Here is a 22500-nt window from a genome sequence, read left to right as displayed (position 1 = left end):
AAGCCAGTTCTCTCTGCTCCAATCTAAATACTATTCTTAATTTTTTGACATTTGTTTTGCAACTCTTTTAAGTCCCGTGGAAGTACTCTATCTTTTCTCATCTGTGAGTATCAAACTTGTCAATATTCCAGTAAAAAAGAACTAATCTTCAGAGAAAATATGAATTAAAAACTTAAAATATATCTTTCTTTTTTAATCCAATTTTCTCTAAAAATAAAACAGGAGCAAACATACCAAAGGAGCGTATCTTGGCTTTGGAGGTGGAGGAGGCATCTGGCACCGACAGAGACGTTTGACTCTAGGTGATGGCAGTAAAGGCCCACAAGGAGGTAGTGGTGGTCTTTCTCCTGATGGAGGAATTCTACCTGTACCTATTTTTATCCCTTTTGCTTTGAATGTAGTCCTCCGGGATGACATTTTAATTCCTCTTTTTGGTTCCACGGAATCCTTCTTTGAATCTGTAGATGTGGCATCTGATTCATCAACTCTCTTTTTAGGCCCAGGTTTAAATAGAGACTCTTCAGATTCAGCATCTGAACTTTTGAACATTTCAGTCTTCTTTAGTCCTATTTTGGAAGACACATCAGATTCAGCATCACTAGACTCTGTGTCCTTTGCGCTCTTCTTGGTGTCTTTCTTTGAATCTCGCTTAACCTTCTTTGACTCCCAATCAGACTCAGTTTCAGTAGACTCTTCAGACTTCATTGCAGACTTTTTTTTCCCATCTTTCTTTAAATCTTTCTTATCTTTCTTAGAATCTTTTTCACCCTTTTTTGCCTCCCCTTCAGATTCAGAATCAGCATCAGTAGACACAACATCCTTCTTGACATCTTTTTTCTTATCATCTTTCTTGCCCTTTTTCAAATCATTCTTTGCATCCTTTGAGTCTCCAGATTCTGCATCGGTAGACTCTGCATCTTTCTTGGCATCCTTTTTCTTATCATCTTTCTTTGAATCTTTCTTGCCCTTTTTCAAATCTTTTTTTGCATCCTTTGAGTCTCCAGATTCTGCATCAGTAGACTCTGCATCTTTCTTGTCATCCTTTTTCTTATTATCTTTCTTGCCCTTTTTTGAATCTTTCTTTGCATCCTTCGAGTCTCCAGATTCTGCATCAGTAGACTCTGCATCCTTCTTTGCATCCTTCTTGGTGTCTTTCATTGCACCCCTCTTATCTTTCTTTGCATCTTTCTTTGCATCTTTCTTTGCATCTTTTGAATCTACAGATTCAGCATCAGAGCCCTTCCCCTTTGCATCTTTTTTTGCATCCTTCTTTGTGGGCTTCTTTGAATTATTCTGTGAATAATTCTTTAACAACATATCAAATTCCATGGATTCAGCATCCAACTCTCCTAAATGCATCATTAAACCCACATTTGAACTATTTTTTGAGCAAGTCTCTGATATGGCATCAGAATTATTCTTTGAGCTCTTAGAGTACTTCTTTGTACTTATGGATTCAAAATCCATCTCCTTGGAATCTTTTGAATATCTCTTTTCTTTTTTTTGATGCTTTATTGAAATTGGTATAGAATATTTGGATTCTGGGTTTGTTTCTGATTTGGATTTTAACTTCTTAGATTGTTGGCTTTCATGTAATGATTTTGATGGAGTTTTATCTTCTTTATTTCCTCTTTTAGGTTTTTCATCTATTTCATGTGGGCCTGTATCTTTCTTTGAAATTTTATTCAAAGCTGTTCCATTTTTGTCATCTTTGCACTTTTTCGATTCTGCCATTTTAAGATGGGTTATATGAGTATAAGAATGTTTGAATGAGGCCTGTCTCCTGACGGTTAAATTAATAGATGGATCTTGAAATTTTTTCCTTAAAGAATGCCTTATCCATATATGAGCTGGCTTCTGAAGTTCATCTAAATTTCTTTTGTCATGTCTCTGGAAAAAAAATGGTTAGAATAATGACTTTTTTAATGAGTGATATCTTTTTTTTATATTGAAACAAATAGTCTAGCTTTTCAATGACCATCTATTTAGATTGTGTCTTGTTTCTTTTTCAACATTCTCTGTGTGTTTGTATGTGTATGTGAGAAAACTCCATTTTAGAAATAAAATGAATTTAAGAAGAACCTCAGAATATCTTCAGCGATTCGTATTAGGATAAGAGGGGTTCCACAATGATTCATGATATTTCAGGACCTGGCCTCACAATAGATAGTAAATTCCTTTAGCACTCGTACATGGGAGAGATATTTTGAAATATTTTGTGTACCTTCTGCCCCAACATAGATTTAAAAACAATAAGCTGATACTCTTGAAGTGTGTCATGAGAATTCTTATGATAGTTTACAATTCTGTAGACTTCAGCTGCTGCTGCTGCTGCTAAGTCACTTCAGTCGTGTCCGACTCTGTGTGACCCCATAGATGGCAGCCCACCAGGCTCCCCCATCCCTGGGATTCTCCAGGCAAGAACACTGGAGTGGGTTGCCATTTCCTTCTTCAGTAGACTTCAGGGTTAGCATGATTTCTACATCTACTTTCAAGATTTTCTTACCAAATTGACAGCCTAAGATCTCTGCTGTTAAGCACTGATGAAAACAAATACATAAAATAAAACAAGTGTCTTATTTGCATTAATTAGTGTAGCTGCTGCTGCTGCTAAGTCACTTCAGTCGTGTCCGACTCTGTGTGACCCCATAGACGGCAGCCCACCAGGCTCCCCGTCCCTGGGATTCTCCAGGCAAGAACACTGGAGTGGGTTGCCATTTCCTTCTCTAATGTGTGAAAGTGAAGTCGCTCAGTCATGTCTGACTCGTAGCGACCCCATGGACTGCAGCCTACCAGGCTTCTCCATCCATGGGATTTTCTAGGCAAGAGTACTGGAGTGGCTTGCCAGTGCCTTCTCCGAATTAGTGTAGCAGTAGAGTATTATTGTTATTTTTATTTTTACTTCTGTCCAAACATTTGTCAAGGCTGGTTGTCACAGTGACCACACAGACTAATTTTACATTTACTTCTTATATTTCTTCCTTTTTTATATGAAATGAAAGGAAGACCATGCAGAAAAGCATGAAACTCGGATCTCTATAGATGTAAATAAATGGCCTTGAATTAATGCATTGACTATAGCTCTGCTTTGGGAGGTGCTTTTAAAACATATTTTGCTATCACTATGGGTGACCTCTGTAAGCTAACTTTTCTTTTGGTTAGTTGTAAGAATAACTCCATTTTACAAAAGCAATAGAAAACTTGAACCTCCAAGTATCTAGTATTTGAATGCTAGATTGAAGAAAATGTAAAGGCCCTGAAAACTCAAGATTGGCTCCTATTCTAAGACTCAAATTTTATATGTTTTTGCAGCTGGTAAACATTTCCTGAGATATCCTACCAGTTTCAGTATTAGATTCTCCAGCTTACCTAGCCTATGAGCTTTAAAATGACTTTGAAATGGAGAAATACATATAAATAAAAGTTCAATCAGAAACAGTTGGGGACAATCTGCTATACACCTAAAATATTTGCCTCTTAAAGGTATCAAAATTCAAATTATGTATTTTATTTGTATGTATGTATTGTAACATATTATATTTAGTTAAAAATGATCTTGTCAATACTCACAGGAACTGTGATTTGTATTTCTGAAGGTCTTAGTCTCTTTTTTCCACCTGGCTGGGATGGTTTGGGAAATGTTATAGTGAAATATTGTTGATTCCATAATTTTTTGCTTGATTCACTGACTGAAATGAGAGAGGATAAGAAACAATTTTGCAGCTAATAGCCAGACTTTCATCAGTTCTGAAATATTGCTGAGCAATGAATATAGTTTAATATAAACTAAACTATAACTCTAAATATAGCCCCCCCCCCAGATTTTTTAGTTTATTTGCATGTCAGTTAAGGAAAAATAAAAATCGATTATTCCATTTAGAACCAAATTAAGTTTAAAATGACATTTGTAATTTTATTTTCTAGATTAAACCAATACATACACTACCACGTGTAAAATAGATAGCTAATGGGAAGCTGCTCTATAACACAGGGAGCTCACCTCGGTGTTCTGTGATGACAGAAGGGGTGGGATGGGGGATTGGGAGGGAGGTTCGATAGGGAAGGTGTATATGTATATTTATAGCTGATTCATGTTGCTGTATAGCAGAAACTAACACAACATTGTAAAGCAGTTATCCTCCAATTTAAAACAAATAATGAAAATAATAGTTACAGTAATACAATCAAACAATAGGAATGGAAAATAAAGATTAACTGTTTCTTTCCAAACATCTCCATCACCTCCACTACCTTCACGTCATTTTGTTTAGATTGCAGAGCATATGACTTCTTCTATACTCCCCATAATAGCTATTAATAGCACAATAGCATAATAACTATTAACAGAGCATCAGTTAAAAGTCTTGATTGATTAAGTATTTATGTTACTCCTCCTCTAACCTCAATGACATCCCAAGCCATATAAATTAGGGCCATAGGTCCAAATGCTACATTCAGTTCTGACACCGTTATGTTTTTGAAACATGTATATCATCATATGTGTAACAAATCGCTAGTCCAGGCTTGATGAATGATACAGGGTACTCGCGGCTGGTGCACTGGAATGACCCAGAGGGATGGGATGGGGATGGAGGTGGATTCAGGATGGGGAACACATGTATACCCATGGCGGATTCATGTCAATGTATGGCAAAACCAATACAGTATTTTAAAGTAATTAGTCTCCAATTAAAATAAATAAATTGAAAAAGATTAATTGGAAAAAAAAGGGCATGTACACATTTGAGGGCACCCAGAATAGAGTGATCAGGAGGATCAAGCTATCTGGAAGCTATCAAAAGAAGAAAAGTGGGACAGTTTAGATAGTTCTTCTGGAGATTAACAAGAAATGTGATCATTATATTCAAATATCTAAAAAACCGTTACATAAAAGAGTAGGAGTAATAGTAGTAATAAGATAGCTGCAACTGCTAACACATACATAGTACTAGCTATATGCTGGACTGTGTTTTAAGCACTTTATATATATCAATTCTTAGTCATTGCAACACTTTGAATTAGTTAATATAATTTATGATTGATTCCATTTTACAGATGTAGAAAAATAAAGCACCTAGGGAGGTTAAATTATTTGCCCCCAAATCATAAATTTAGCAGAAGAGTTAAGATTCAAGCACAGATAGTTTGGCTCCAGAGTCCATGCTCTTAATTACAATGTCAGAGACTTCTTTGTTTCCTGAGGGAATAACTAGAATCAATGGATAAAAGTTGTAGCAGTGCAGGTGGATTTCAACTCAATATATTAAGAAATTTCCTAAAGTTTTAGCTGTTCAACACAAGAACTGTCAACTTTCTTCTTTCTGACTATAGAAACACTTTAAACACACACACACATACCAATATTCATGCTTCTCTTAGATTTTAACAAAAACTCAGGGTTTTTTACACTTTATCACATTGAATGGAAGAGATTAGTCATTTTCCCTAAAATTATTTTCAAATATAATTTTAATTCTTACTTGGTATGGAATTATCATATGTTTTGATGTTTATTTCTTGCCTGTTTAAAAAAGAAAATGTTTTAATTGAATTTGTACTATATCTAATAATAATAATAACAACTATTATTACTAAGATGCCTTTAGTAGTAATGCTGTAAGAAATCTGAAGTGTTTTCTGAATTCCATTATCTAAGACTGTCTACCTATAATCCACCATTCCCTTCCTCTAAATCAAGCTACAGATGTATATGACTGTATTTCTCATCAGAAACTTGAATAAAAATAGACTATAGATCAAAACTGAAATAAAAACACTCCAGTCAAAATAAATAAATAAATTTTTAAAAACTTGGTAAAGAGAAGGAAATATAATCTTATGTGCATATCTAAATAAACTTACTAATGACAAATTTAACTTAGTACAAAGAAAACCCACTAATTTGAAAAATTCTATAACATGTAAAATATCTTATTTAATTATATAGAACAATAAATAGAATTAGTTCCCCTGCAATTTTCTAATGAAAACATCTAAATCAGTATGAACCATATATCTTCTAAATTCACTACATAAATTTTGAAGACAACCTACCACTTTTTAATATTCTTAGTACTTAAATTAAGCCACTAATGACGTGTGAGAGGGGAACATATAAGTGCTGATCTGTATTTTGAGTTGCTCCTACACATGGGAAAATTGGTCCATGGTATTTTCCATTTGGAAAGTACTCATTTAATTTTGTAATGATTGTGTTGTCTATCAAAGATACACATGGTATAATTTGTTTTTAATTTAAAATTTTTTATCTTTTTATAATTTTATTTTATTTAAGTATTACTTCCTTATTAATTAGCAGGAACAGTAGATTGTGACCATTGCTAATTCTGAGATTGTACTTGTGTGTGCTAAGTTGTGTCCGACTCTTTGCAACCCAGAGTCTCTAGGTGTGGATTGATCAAGTCTATTTTAAAACTCTCACAGGTTATTTGGACACTCAGTTCTAGTTATGGATTACACTCAGTTTTATGTATGAATTCATGGTCTTGAAAAAGAAAACTTCATAGATTTCTGAAATAGTCCAAGCTTGTGATGTTTGCTTTTTCAAAAAATTAGATCAATGGTCTATTCATCTGTATTGAAACCACATATATTCTATAGCATATCTAGAAGGTTAAATGGCCTGGGATCCTGGAAATTTACCAGTTTGAAAGTTTGAAATGCTGGCTGGATCACTGTCTTCACATTCTGGGAAAAATACTTTGCACCTGTATTGATTTTGACTTCTTTGCTACACTCTAAAGTAATCCTTTTCAAACTTTATTTTGAGCATGACTCAATATGTGTGATGTGTGGATAATTCAAATTCTTCTGTAATAATATATCTTATAAATTATGTATTAAGATAGAAAATTTTAAGAGATGAAATAAAATACATAAATTGAAGCTGTAATATCCTGTTCACACATTCCAAATGATTATCTTGCACATGCATCTAATTTTGGAAAACACTGGAGAAGGCAATCAAGGAACAATGAGAAATGGGAAAACAGTCAAATATCACAACATGTCTACCTTGTATATGGGCTTCCCAGGTGGTAAAGAACCTGTCTGCCAATTCAGGACATGAAAGAGATGTGGGTTTGATCTCTGGGTTGGGAAGATTTCTGCCAGTGTTTTTGGCTGGAGAATCCCATGGATAGAGAAGTCTTGCAGGCTATGGCCCGTAGGGTCACAAAGAGTTGGACACTACTGAAGTGACTTAGCACACACTGCCTTGTATACAAGTGGCCTCAGTTTCAAATCATTAGGGCTTTAATATAGTTAAAATCCTGAGAATTTTTATTCATTCCAAAGTGTACATTTTAGTGCAATACATTATTGTATGCGTACTGTTTTGTTACATAGGTGATCTGAACCTATATTTTTAAATGAAGGGGAAAATTAGTGACAGAAGCCAGAAGAGAATGGAAGGCATATTTAGTTCTAAAAAAACAAAAACAACAACAACAAAAAAAACCCTGACAATTTAAGATTTTTATCACAGCACAAATATTTTTCAAAAGTGAGTGTGAAATAAAGACATTGCTTTTATATTAAAATAAAAAAATTTGTGAGAGTTGTATGGCTAGCAGAAAGTACTAAAACAAATTCAGGTAAGAATTCTTCAGGTAGAAGGAAATGATCTAAGATAATACATACTTAAGATAAAATAAAGAGCATAAGACAGCACATATTTGGGTGCAGAACATGAATAATAAGTATTTACACATAATAATGATAATCTGGTAAGTTTAAAATAAAATTTACAAATTTAAATACAAAATTTATAGTGGTAAAAAAGACTGGTGAAATAATTGGAGTTAAGGTGTTATAAGAAGCTTGATTCTCCGGGAGTTGTAAAGATACTAATTTGTGATATACCTCTATAAATTAAAACATAACCACTAAAGAATAACGAAAAGTGTATAAATAAAATAATAGAGAAGGAAATTTAATTTAAATGTTTGATTAATATAAAGGAAAGCAATAAAGGATAAATAACAAAACCATGGGACAAATAATAAAACTAAAATGATAGATGTAAATCCAAACATAAAGCGATTACATTAAAAGCAAATGGTGTCCAGTAAGTAAGAATTTGTCTGCCAAAGCAGGAGACACAGGTTTGATCCCTGGTCTGGGAAGTTTCCACAAGCTGCAGAACAACTAAGCCTGCAAGCCTCAACTACTGAGTTTGTTTGCCTCAACTACTGAAGCCTGTGCACCTAGATTCTGTGCTCTCTAATGAGAAGCTATTGAAGTGAGAAGCCCATGCCCAAAAAGAGTAACTCCTGCTCACCACAGCTAGAGAAACTCCCACATGCAGCAACAATGCAGTGAATTCTTTACCCTCTGAGCCACCAGGGAAACCCAAGAATACTGGAGTGGGTAGCCTGTCCCTTCTCCAGGGGATCTTCCTGACCCAGGAATCGAACCAGGGTTTCCTGCATTGTAGGTGGATTCTTTACCAAATGAGCTACCAGGGAAGCCCAAGAAAGACCCAGCACTGCCAAAAATAAATAAATAAATAAAATTTTAAAAAGCAAATGGACTAAAATCAACAAATTACAGAGGTTTTCTGCATAACATTGGGCCTATAATTAACAATGCTGTGTTTTACACTTAAACATATAGTGAATAGTTCTCATGTTTAATTTTCTTACCACAGAAAAGTATATGGACTAAGTACACCACTCAAAACATGAATCTGCACAGTGGATTATAATAAATAAAACTAAAATATAAGAGAACATGATGGGTTTTGTTTGTTTGTTTGTTTTAATGGAAAAGGGATTTCCATTTGTACCTTAATGGATAATTAGCTCATGTAGCTAAACTAATGTCAAAGTTAACTTTAAGATACATAAAAATAAATAGGAATATTTTGTAATGGTAAAGGGGTTAATCCAACAGAAAGATGTAATAATTCTAAATATGCATGTGCCCACTGACATAGCTCTAAAAACCATAAAACTATAATTTATAAAAAGAAAAGTAATGTGAAAACTGACAATTTTGGGAACTTCAGCATATTTCTTTAAATAACTAACGGAACAAGAAGAAAAGAATATACAGTAGAGATATAGAAAAGTTGAATAACATGATTGACAAAACTTGGCATAATGTAAAGACATTACACCACATAACTGCACAATACTATACATTTTTTTCAAGTTCACATGGAACATTTCAAAAAAGTGACCATAGACTAGGCAATAAGCAACTCTCAACAAGTATCAAAGTACTAAATCATATGGCATATGTTTGCTGCTCACAGTTGAATAAAGCTAGAAATCAACAACAGAAACTAAAAACAATCTAAACAATTGGAAATTAAAAATACAATCTATGGATCAAAGAATAAATTACAGTGGAAACTAGAAAATATTTTTAAAGCATTTTGAATAGCATAAGGTAAATACAGTATTGAAGTATTTGTGGGATGTAAAAACCTATTTAAAACTTTATAATTTTAAATTTGTAAATTAGAAAAGAAGAATAGCTGCAAAGTTAATGACTTAAGTATCTAGTTTAAGAAGCTAAAAACAGAACAGCAAAATAAAGCCAATATATATAAGAGGAAAATATAATAAAATTATCATCAGAAAGAAATGAAAGAATCAAAAGCTTTATGCTAATATATTTAAAATTTAGATGAAATAGGCAAATTTCTTTAAAAAGAAAACATATGAAATCTGAAACAAGGGTTAAGTAGAAAATATGGATTACTGTATGTATACTAAAGACATTGATCATTAAAAACTTACCAACATAGAGAATTCCATGTGTGGATGTCTTCATTGATTAATTCTCCCAAACACCTAAGGAAGAGAAAGTAACAATTATTCAAAAAATCTTCCAAAGAACAGAAAAAGAAGAATGACTCATCAATTTATTCTATGAAAAAAACATAACCTTGATACCAAAATCTGATGAGGTCATTAATAGAAAAAAATCACAGACTTATATCTCTCACATATATAAATACCCCAATCCTTAAACATTCAATCTAATTCAATACATAGAAAGGATACTCTACCACAATCAAACAGAATTTAATTCAGATTAGTTTAACATTTGAAGTTCACCACATTAACACATCAAAATAAATAAGGGAAAATTATATGAACATCTCAATATGCAGTCTAACAAATTCATGGTAAAAGTTTAGCAAATAAAAATTGGAAAGAAATTTCCTTAACCTGATTAAAAATATATGCAGAAAACTAGAGAAAATATGAATATTCAGAGCTGAAGCATTAGAAATATTCCCCTTAAGCTAAGGAACAACAAAAGTATATCTGCTAGTACAACTTCAATGTAATATTTTACTGGAGGTTCTAGCTAGTGCTTTAAGGAAAGAGAAATATACACAAAACGTCTAAGAATAGGGGAAAAAAGAAATAAAACTGTTAGTATTTACAGGCAGCATGTTTATGTAGAAAATCCACAATACCTATAGACACACAATTAGAATTAATAAGATAATTTAGCAAAATAGATATAAGATTAAATGTGAAAATAAATATTTAGATATACAACAAAACAAGTAGAAAATATTTTAATAATACAATTTGTCAGTTCAGTTCAGTCATTCAGCTATGTCCGACTCTTTGCAACCCATGGACTGTAGCATGCTAGGCTTCCCTGTCCCTCACAAACTCCTAGAACTTGCTCAAACTCATGTCCACTAAGTCAGTGATGCCATCCAACCATCTCATTCTCTGTTGTCCCCTTCTCATCCCACCTTCAACCTTTCCCAGCATCAGAGGCTTTTCCAAGGAGTCAGTTCTTCACATCAGGTGGCCAAAATATTGGAGCTTCAGCTTCATCATCATACCTTCCAATGAATAATATCAGGACTGATTTATTTAGGACTGACTGGTTTGATTTCTTTGCAGCCCAAGACCACAGTTCAAAAGTATCAATTCTTTGGCGTTCAGCTCTCTTTATAGTCCAACTCTCACATCCATACATGACTACTGGAAAAACCATAGCTTTGACTAGACATACTTTGTCTGCAAATAATGTCTTTGTTTTTTCATATGCTGTCTAGGTAGGTCATAGCTTTCCTTCCAAGGAGCAAGCGTATTTTAATTTCATGGCTACAGCCACCATTTGCAGTAATTTTAGAGTCAAAGAAATATAAAGTCTGTCATTATTTCCATTATTTCTCCATCTATTTGCCATGGGGTGATGGGACTGGATGCTAGGATTTTAGTTTTTTGAATGTTGAGTTTTAAGCCAGCTTTTTCACTCTCCTCTTCCACTTTCCTCAATACGCTCTTTGGTTCCTCTTTACTTTCTTCCACAAGGGTGGTGCCATCTACGTATCTGAAGTTATTGATATTTCTCTCAGCAATCTTGATTCCAGCTTGTGCTTCATTCAGCCTGTCATTTTGCATGATGTACTCTGCATCATGGCATCTGGTCCCATGGCAAGTAGATGGGGAAACAGTGAAAACAGTGACAGACTTTATTTTGGGGGGCTCCGAAATCACTGCAGATGGTCACTGCAGCTATGAAATTAAAAGAAGCTTGCTTCTTGGACGAAAACTTATGATCAACCTAGACAACATATTAAAAAGCAGAGACATTATTTTGTCAACGAAGGCCTGTCTAGTCAAAGCTATGGTTTTCCAGTAATCGTGTATGTATGTGAGAGGTGGGCTATAAAGAAGACAGAGCGCCAAAGAATTGATGCTTTTGAACTGCAGTGTTGGAGAAGACTCTTGAGAGTCCCTTGGACTAAAAGGAGATCCAACCAGTCCATCCTAAAGGAGATCAGTCTGGAATATTCATTGGAAGGACTGATGCTGAAGCTGAAACTCCAATACTTTGTCTACCTGATGCAAAGAACTGACTCATTGGAAAAGACTCTTATGCTGGGAAAGGTTGAAGGCAGGAGGAGAAGGGGACGACGGAGGATGAGATGGTTGGATGGCATCACTGAATCAATGGACATAAGTTTGAGTAAACTCCAGGAGTTGGTGATGGTCAGGAAGGCCTGGCGTGCTGCAGTCCATGGGCTCACAAAGAGTCAGACACTATTGAGGGACTGAACTGAACTGAACTCCAGATATATGTTAAATAAGCAGGGTGACAATATACAGCCTTGACGTACTCCTTTCCCGAATTGGAACCAGTCTGTTGTTCCATGTCCAGTTCTAACTGTTGCTTCTTGACCTTCATACAGATTTCTCAGGAGGCATGTAGGTGGTCTGGTATTCCCACCAGTTGAAAATTTTTCCACATTTTATGATGTACACAATCAAAGGCTTTGGTGTAATTAATAAAGCAGAGGTATATGTTTTTATGAAACTCTTGCTTTATCTATGATCCAACGGATGTTGACAATTTGATCTCTGGTTCCTATGCCTTGTCTAAATTCTGCTTGAACACCTGGAAATTCTTGGTTCACATACTATTGAAGCCTGAATGGAGAATTTTGAGCATTATTTGCTAGTACATGGAATGAGTGCAATTGTGTGGTAGTTTGAACATTCTTTGGCATTTCCCTTCTTTGCGATTGAAATGAAAACTAAATTTTTCCAGTCGTTTGACCACTGCTGAGTTTTCCAAATTTGCTGGCATATTGAGTACAGCACTTTAACAACATCATCTCTTAGGATTTGAAATAGCTCAACTGGAATGCCATCACCTCCACTAGTTTTGTTCATAGGGATGCTTCCTAAAGCTCATTTCACTTCACATTCCAGGATGTCTGGCTCTAGGTGAGTGATCACACCGTCATGGTTATCTAGGTCATGAAGATCTTTTTTTTTTTGGTATAGTTCTTCTGTATATTTTTGCCACCTGTTCTTAATATCTTCTGTTTCTGTTAAATCCATGCCATTTCTGTCCTTTATTGTGACCATCTTTGAGTGACATATTCCCTTGGTATCTCTAATTTTTTTGAAGAGATCTATAGCCTTTCCCATTCTACTGTTTTCTTCTATTTCTTTTCATTGATATTTGAGGAAGGCTTTCTTATCTCTCCTTACTGTTCTTTGGAACTCTGAATTAAAATCAATATATCTTTCGTTTTCTCCTTTGCCTTTAGCTTCTCTTCTTTTCACAGCTATTTGTAGGGCCTCTTCAGACAACCATTTTGCCTTTTTGCATTTATTTTTCTTGGGGATGATCTTGATCACTGCCTCCTGTACAATGTCACAAATCTATCCATAGTTCATCAGGCACTCTGTCTGTTAGATCTAATTCTTTGAATCTATTTCTCACTTCCAGTGTATAATCATAAGGGATTTGATTTAGGTCATACCTCCATGTGGTTTTAAGCATTTTTTACTTATGTTAATGACATATAGCATAAGTACAAAATACTCAAAATAAATTTTAAAATATATGTGCAATGCCTCTACACTGAAGGACACAAATCAATGTTAAGATAAATTAAAGAAAACATAAGTAAATAGAGCTATATACTATATTCAGAAGGTTCAATGCTATAAATGTAACAATTCTTCCCAAATTGATACACCTATTCAATGTAATCCCAATAAAATTTGCTCTGACTTTTTGTGATAACTGACTAGATAATTTTAAATTTTATATGGAAATAAGAGCCAAGAATGTACAAGACAATTTGAAAGATAAACAACCAATGTGAAGGATATGTATTACTAAATATCAATATTATATATTGATATATGTTACCATATATCATTAATTAAAAAGTGAGAGCAATTAATATGATGTATGCAGATCAAGAATCAACAATTAGAACCTGATATGGAACAATGCACGGATTCAAAGTTGGAAAAGGAATACAATGAGGCTTTGTATTGTCACCCTGCTTATTTGAATTACATGCAGAGTATATCGTGTGAAATGCCTGGCTGGATGAAGCACAAGTTGGAATCAAGATTGCCAGGAGAAATATCAATAACCTCTTGTATGTAGATGTTACCACCCTTAAGGCAGAAAGCAAAGAGGAATTAAAGAGCATCTTGATGAAGGTGAAAGAGGAGAGTTAAAATGCTGGCTTAAAAGTCAATATTCAAAAAACTAAGATCATGGAATCTGGTCCCATCACTTCATGGCAAATAGATGGGGAAACAATGAAAAGAGTGAGAGATTTTATTTTCTCGGTCTCCAGAATCACTGTGAACAATGAGTGTAGCCTTGAAAGTAAAAGACACTTGCTCTTGGAAGAAAAGCTGTGACAAAGTTAGACAGCATATTAAAAAGAAGAGACATTACTTTGCAGTCAAAGGGCCATATAGTCAAAGCTATGGTTTTTCCAGTGATCATGTATGGATGTGAGAGTTGGACCATAAAGAGAGCTGAGCACCAAAGAAGTGATGCTTTTGCACTGTGGTGTTGGAGAAGACTTGAGAGTCCTTGGGATGCAAGGAGATCAAACCAGTCAATCCTAAAGGAAATCAACCCTGAATATTCACGTCCAACTCTTTGGGACCCAATGGACTATACAGCCTATGGAATTCTCCAGGCCAGAATACTGGTGTGAGTTGCCATTCCCTGCTCCAGCGGATCTTCCCAACCCAGGGATTGAACCCAGGTCTCCCTCATTGCAGGAAGATTCTTTGCCAGCTGAGCCACAAAGGAGACCCCAAAATACTGGAGTGGGTAGCCTATCACTTCTCCAGAGGATCTTCCCAGCCCAGGAATTGAACCAGGTTCTCTTCAATTGCAGGTGAATTCTTTAACAACTAAGCTATCAGGGAAGGAAGGACTGATGCTGAAGCTGAATCTCCAATACTTTTGGCACCTGATGCGAAGAGCCAAATAAATCATTGGAAAAGACCCTGATGCTGGGAAAGATAGAAGTCAGAAGAAAGAAGGGGATGATAGAGGATGAGATGGTTGGATGGCATCACTGACTCAATGGACATGAGTTTGAGCAAGCTCTGAGAGATGGTGAAGGACAGGGAAGCTTGGCATGCTGCAGTCCGTGGGATCACAGAGTCATACACGACTGAGCAACTGAGCAACAACAACAAGTATCAGCCCAAAGACAAATAACCTACAATACAGACTAAGGAGTTAAAAAAAGAGAGAGACCTATATAGATATGGTCATATGAATTGCCTCAAAGTTGTTATATATTGAAAAATTAGATTTTCAATAAACAGTACTAATCAATTGGATATCTTCAAGGGAAAATAAAAAGTGATTCTTGACCTGATCTCACATTACACACTCAAATCAATCCTAGATGTAAAGTAAACCCAAAGGTGAAAGGTAAAAACAAAGTTTCCAGGAGGTGACAAAAGAGACTGTCTTAGTGATAGTGCCATAAATGTTTCTTAAAATGACACAAAAATCTATAACCATAATGGAATAGAATGACAGATTTGGCTTCTGTTACCCAATTATTATTATCTCTAATACTCTTTCTTTTTACAGTAATGGAAATAAATTTAAAAAATGAATAGAAGAAAAGACATATTTGTTCTTTCAATACCTTGAGAGAAATAGTACAGTCATGACAATAGTAATAACAGTAATAATTAATATGCTTATTATGCTTTCTGTTTAAAATAAGTTTTCAAAGATACTATATCATTTCATGTAATTGTACAATTTTTTACTCGCTTAGGTTTTTCTGAAGTGAAATTTTTCCCTCAAAATTCTTTATTCTTTTTCAGTTTATGTGTACCTTACTTCAAATCTACCTTTTATAAAATTACTTCCTTCTTGTCCTATTGTTTTTGCTCCACTTGTTTTCACTCATTACTATTCTTGCAGTTGTATTCCCTTGTAACTGAATGAGTCAATCCTCCCAATTTGAACAAGAAAATATTATGAGATTTTCATTAATCTGTTCATTCAGCTAATTAATATTGAGCACTGTGAAAAGTTGATAAATGACTCCTCAAAGTATTCATATACAAATCCCTGAAACCTGTGAATGTTGTTTTATATGGAAAAAAGGACTTTGCACATGTGACTAAATTAAAACCTTGTGAACAATAAATTATTCTAGATTACTCAGGAAGACACTAGATATAGTCACCAGAGTTCTTATAAAGAGGGAAACAGAGGGGTTAGAAAAGAAGAAAGCAGTCTGATGATAGGCCTTTTTTCCATTGTGGCCCAAGAACTAGCCTCAGCCCCCCTCAACTATGGTCCAGGATTCCCTGGAGAACATTATTTTAGACAATCTCCCACGGATAAGACAGCCTTTTTGGAAGTCCAAATTTCCAGGATAATGATTATAGGTTATAATGAGAGCAAAAAATATAAATTTGGGTGGTTGGAGAGGGTCAGAGCAATACTTGACTTTACAGACATCATCCCTCCCTTAAGGTAGCACAGTATACTGCTAAAAGAAATCTCCTTGGCCTGTAATTTCTCCCATGAGAGGCAGTAAGGTTGTGTGAGTGAGCATCCAGCTTCTTTTACAGTGTATGATGCTGTCAAAAAGGATCATTTCTCTGTCACCACATCCAGAGTACTGAGTCATGAGCAGCATGGATTGAAGCAAGAAGAAGCTGAGAGAGCAGCAGATACGACCCTCCGAGGGCATTAAAGGGAAATAAATCCTATAGTGTTGCAAACTACATCATGAAGCCTACCCACAAGTTGCTGGAGATGACTTGCTCAGGGATACCCTCAACTGACCCACAGGCATCCCCAGAATATCATGTAGTTTATCCATACATACTGCGCAACAGAACTGAACTGAACTGAACTGAATATGATTATATGTTAATTGAAGTTAAGTATGTATTAGTGAAAAAGAAACTATTACATTAATAAGAGTTTTTTTTTTTTAAACTGATGGTTACTGCAAGGCAAAAACTTATAGAAGATATACAAAAGATAAAGGAAAAGGTGAAGCAAAACATCTTCAGTTCAGTTCAGTTCAGTCTCTGAGTCGTGTCCGACTCTTTGCGACCCCATGAATCACAGCACGCCAGGCCTCCCTGTCCATCACCAACTCCCGGAGTTCACTCAAACTCACGTCCATCGAGTCGGTGATGCCATCCAGCCATCTCATTCTCTGTTGTCCCCTTCTCCTCCTGCCCCCAATCCCTCACAGCATGAGAGTCTTTTCCAGTGAGTCAACTCTTCGCATGAGGTGGCCAAAGTATTGGAGTTTCAGCTTTAGCATCAGTCTTTCCAATGAACACCCAGGACTGATCTCCTTTAGAATGGACTGGTTGGATCTTCTTGAAGTCCAAGGGACTCTCAAGAGTCTTCTCCAGCACCACAGTTCAAAAGCTTCAATTCTAGCTTACTATGTTATTGATCAATTTACAAAGGAAGGTAGCAAGAGATGAAGGAAGAAAGAAACAAGGGAACTATAAAACAGTCAGAAAGAATAATATGACATTAGCAAGTTTTTATTTATAAATAATCACTCTAAAAGTAATTGGATTAAATTCACCAAATAAAATACATAGAGTGGCTGAATGAATGTAAAAACGAGACATAACTATATGATACTCACAAGAGAGTCACTTCAGTTTTAAGATCACATATAGATTCAAAATGAAGTGATGGAAAAATATATTCTATATAAGTGGAAATCAAAAGAGAGCTTTCATCAGAAAAAACAAACATTAGGTCAAAAACCATTAAAGAGAAAAAGAAGGTCCTTTTATGATGATAAAGAGATCAATTCATAAGAGAATATAACAATGATAAATATATATTCAGCAAAGATTAGAACACCTAAATATATTAAGTAGATACTAACAGGTTGACTGTGATTCATGGGGTCGCGGAGAGTCGGACACGACTGAGCGACTGAACTGAACTGAACTGAACAGGTTGACTCGCTGGAAAAGACTCTGATGCTGGGAAAGGTTGGGGGCGGGAGGAGAAGGGGATGACAGAGAATGAGATGACTGGATGGCATCACCGACTCTGTGGACATGAGTTTGAGTGAACTCCGGGAGTTGGTGATGGACAGGGAGGCCTGGCGTGCTGTGATTCATGGGGTCGCGGAGAGTCGGACACGACTGAGTGACTGATCTGATCTGGTCTGATCTGATATTTAATACCAAATGGGTCTAACATACATATACATACTAGTCCATCCAATAACAGCAGGACACATTTTCCTCTCAAGAGTACACAGTACAGTCTCCACAAAAGATCATATGTCAAGGAACAAATTTTAGAAAATTTAAGAAGATTGAAATCATATCAAACATCTTTTCCAACCACTACGATATTACAAATATTATACAGTATGATTACAAATTTGGAAATGTGACACTCTATATTAATAGAATGAGAACTAAAAATCACATAATTATCTCAATAGGCACAGAAAAAGCATTGACAAAATATAGCATTCTTCCATATAGAAACAATACTCTGAAAAAATTGGCTATAGAAGAAATGTACCTCAATATAATAAAGACCATCAATGACAAACTCTCATTTTACTTTACACTGAATGTTTAAATGTTGAAAGCTTTTCCTCTGTGATCAGGAACAAGTATGACAACTCTTGCCATTCTTAGTCAACATAGTAGAGGAAACACTAGCCAGAGCAATTAGGCAAGAAAATAAATTATTTCTGTTTGTGGATATGTGATCTTGAATAGAGAAAGTCCTGAAGATTCTACCAAGAACTATTAGAACTAATCAGCAAATTCAGTAAAGTTGCAGGATACAAAATATATAGAAATCAGTTGCACTTTAATATACTAAAACCAAAATATCTTAAAAAAAAGAAAACTATCTGATTTACACGAGTTAAAAGTAACAAAATCTTTATAAATATATTTATCCAAAGAAGTTAAATAACTGCACACTATAAGCTATAAGATTTTGATGAAAGAAAATATAGAAGCTACAAATAAATGGAAAGACATTTCAAGTTAATGAATCAGAATAATAATATTTTTAAAATGTCCAGTATACCAACCAAAAGCCATTGTAGTTTAAGTGCAATCCTTATGAGAAAGTCAATGGCATTTTTTCAAAAAAATTGAAAACACAAATCTAAAAATTGTACAAAACCACAAAAGACTATGAATAGCCAAAGCATTCTTGAGAAAGAACAATGTTGAAGACTCATAGTTCCTGATTGTAAACTACTCTTAAAAACTAGAATGTAATGGCATAGAAAACAATTTTTTAACTGTGAAAAAATATTTATTTATTTTTTACTTTATAATATTGTATTGGTTATGCCATACATTGACATGAATCTGCCCCGGGTGTACATGTGTTCCCCATCTTGAACACCCCTCCTACCTCCCTCCCCATATCATCCCTCTGAGTGAACCCAGTGTACCAACACCAAGCATCCTGTATCGTGAATCGAACCTGGACCGGTGATTCACATATGATAATATACATGTTTCAATGCCATTCTCCCAAAACATCCCACCCTCACCCTCTCCCACAGAGTCCAGAAGACTGTTCTACACATTTCTCTCTCTTTTGCTATCTCGTATACAGGGCTATCGTTACCATCTTTCTAAATTCCATATATACGCGTTAGTATACTTTATTAGTGTTTTTCTTTCTGGCTTACTTCATTCTGTATAATAGGTTCCAGTTTCATCCACCTCATTAGAACTGGTTCAAATGTATTCTTTTCAATTGCTGAGTAATACTCCATTGTGTATATGTACCACAATTTCTTATCGATTTGTCTGCAGATGGACAACTAGGTTGCTTCCATATCCTGGTTATTATAAGCAGTGCTGTGATGAAAATTGGAGTACATGTGTCCCTTTCAATTGTGGTTTCCTTGGTGTTTATGCCAAGGAGTGTGATTACTGGGTCATATGGCAGTTCTATTTCCAGTTTTTTAAGGCATATCCACACTGTTCTCCATAGTGGCTGTACTAGTTTGCATTCCCACCAACAGTGTAAGCGGGTTCCCTTTGCTCCACACCCTCTCCAGCATTTATTGCTTGTAGACTTTTGCATAGCATCATTCTGACTGGTGTGAAACGGTACCTCATTGTGGTTTTGATATGTATTTCTCTGATTATGAGTGATGTTGAGCATCTTCTCATGTGCTAACAAGTATGAAAGGGGAAATTAACAACAACACAATAATAGTGGGAGACTTTAATACCCCACTCAAACCTATGGATAGATCAACTAAACAGAAAATTGGCAAGGAAACACAAATGTTAAATGATACAATACACCAGTTAGACCTAATAGATCTCTATAGGACATTTAACCCCCAAAAAATGAATTTCACCTTTTTCTCAAGTGCAAACGGAACCTTCTCCAGGATAGATCACATCCTGGGCGATAAATCTAGCCTTGGTAAATTCAAAAAAATTGAAATCATTCCAAGCATCTTTTCCATCACAATGCAGTAAGACTAGATCTCAATTACAGGAGAAAAACTATTAAAAATTCCAACATATGAAGGCTGAACAACATGCTCCTGAATAACCAACAAATCATAGAAGAAATAAAAAAAAGAAATCAAAATATGCATAGAAATGAATGAAAATGAAAACACAACAACCCCAAACCTCTGGGACACTGTAAAAGCAGTGCTAAGGGGAAGGTTCATAACAATACAGGCATACCTCAAGAAACAAGAAAAATGTCAACTAAATAACCTAACTCTATATCTAAAAAAACTAGAAAAGGAAGAAATGAAGAACCCCAGGGTTAGTAGAAGGAAAGAAATCTTAAAAGTTAGGGCAGAAATAAATGCAAAGGAAATGAAAAAGACCATAGAAAAAATCAAGAAAGCCAAAAACTGGTTCTTTGAGAAGGTAAATAAAATTGACAAACCACTAGCCAGACTCATCAAGAAACAAAGGGAGAAAAACTAAATCAATAAAATTAGAAATGAAAATGGAGAGATCACAACAGACAACACAGAAATGCAAAAGGTCATAAGAGACTACTAACAACAATTATATGCCCATAAAATGGACAACTTGGAAAAAATGGACAAATTCTTAGGAAAGTACAACTTTCCAAAACTGAACCAGGAAGAGATAGAAAATCTTAACAGACCCATCACAAGCACGGAAATTGAGACTGTAATCAGAAATCTTCTAGCAAATAAAAGCCCCGGTCCAGATGGTTTCACAGCTGAATTCTACCAAAAATTTAGAGAAGAGCTAACACCTATCCTACTCAAACTCTTCCAGAAAATTGCAGAGGAAGGTAACTTTCCAAACGCATTCTATGAGGCCACCATTACCCTAATCCCAAAACCTGACATAGATGCCACAAAAAAAGAAATCTACAGGCAAATATCACAAATGAACATAGATGCAAAAATCCTGAACAAAATTCTAGCAATCAGAATCCAACAACACATTAAAAAGATCATACATCATGACCAACTGGGCTTTATCCCAGAAATGCAAGGATTCTTCAATATCCGCAAATCAATCAATGTACTATACCACATTAACAAACTGAAAAATAAAACACATATGATTATCTCAATAGATGCAGAGAAAGCCTTTGACAAAATTCAACATACATTTATGATAAAAACCCTCCAGAAGGCGGGAATAGAAGGAACATACCTCAAGATAATAATAATAATAAATTATAGACTATTGTAACAGAACCAAGAACCCAGAAATACCAAGATAACAAATTGGCTAAAGGATAGCTCTTCAAAAAATGTTTCTTTGAAAACTGGATATCCAAATGGAAAAGAATAAAAGTGGACCCCTATCTTACACAATTCAAAAAATAATTTTGAAATGGATTAATGACTTCAACATAGAAGCTGAAACTGTTCATCTCTTAGAAGAAAACAGGAAAAATCTTTTTGATATTCTCCTGTCATTGATTGTTTTTATATGACACCAAGAAAGTACAGGCTAACAAAAAGAGAAGTGAATAAGCTGAAAAGCTTTTTTACAGCAAAATAAACAATACAACAACAACAATAAAAGCAGCTTGTGGAATGAGACAACATGTTTTCAAATTGTCTCTCTGATAAAGGGTTAATATTCAAAATATATGAGACACTGATACAGCTCATCAGCAGAAATAATCCAAACAACCCTATTTTTTTTTAAATGAGCAAAGAAACTGGAGACACTTTGCCAAAGTATTTATAAAGATGGACAACAGGTATATGAAAAGATGCCAAACAGGTAACTAATATCAAAACTAGAGTGTGATATCATCTCATATATGTTTGAATGGCTCTTATCAAAAAGAGTAGAGACAAGTATTGGTGAGGCTGTGGATAAAAGGAAATTTGGGCACTTTTGGAACAGATGTCAATTGGTACAGCCACTGTGGGCAACAAGAGGGAGGTTGTTCAAAAATTAAAAACAAAACTACTATATTTTATAGCAACTCTACTAGTGGACATATATCTAAAGGAAATGAAATCACACTTGAAGAGATGTGAGACTTATCTATCATCTATAAACCATTTATTTAATTTAGCCATGATAAAGAAGGAATTTCTGGCATTTATGACAACATGGAAGGACCCTGAGGGCATTATGATAAGTGAAGTAAGTCAGTGAAAGACATATACAATCTCACTTATAAATGAGGAACTACACTTATAAGTGAGTACACTTATAA

The 22500-nt window shown here is 34.9% G+C and overlaps 1 protein-coding gene across 1 annotated transcript in view; it reads right to left on the bottom strand.

The window, feature by feature from the left end:
* Nucleotides 1-207: 207 nt before the first annotated feature.
* Nucleotides 208-22500, bottom strand: part of CYLC1 (cylicin 1) — a 46933-nt gene continuing 24640 nt past the window's right edge. Inside the window, exons 2-5 of the mRNA XM_088834277.1 lie at nucleotides 9771-9858; nucleotides 5481-5521; nucleotides 3571-3689; nucleotides 208-1890 (exon numbers count right to left, since the gene is read on the bottom strand). Of these exons, the coding sequence (XP_088690403.1) occupies nucleotides 208-1890; nucleotides 3571-3689; nucleotides 5481-5521; nucleotides 9771-9858 (1931 nt within the window). The remainder of the gene's footprint in view (nucleotides 1891-3570; nucleotides 3690-5480; nucleotides 5522-9770; nucleotides 9859-22500) is intronic.

This window comes from Moschus berezovskii, chromosome X (genome assembly GCF_049115385.1).
Source record: "Moschus berezovskii isolate FMDL1 chromosome X, NW_MosBer_1.0, whole genome shotgun sequence".
In the NCBI taxonomy this organism is placed as follows: Eukaryota; Metazoa; Chordata; class Mammalia; order Artiodactyla; family Moschidae; genus Moschus; species Moschus berezovskii.
The sequence above is the reverse complement of the archived record's forward strand: the minus strand, read 5'-3'. Positions and strand labels throughout refer to the sequence as shown.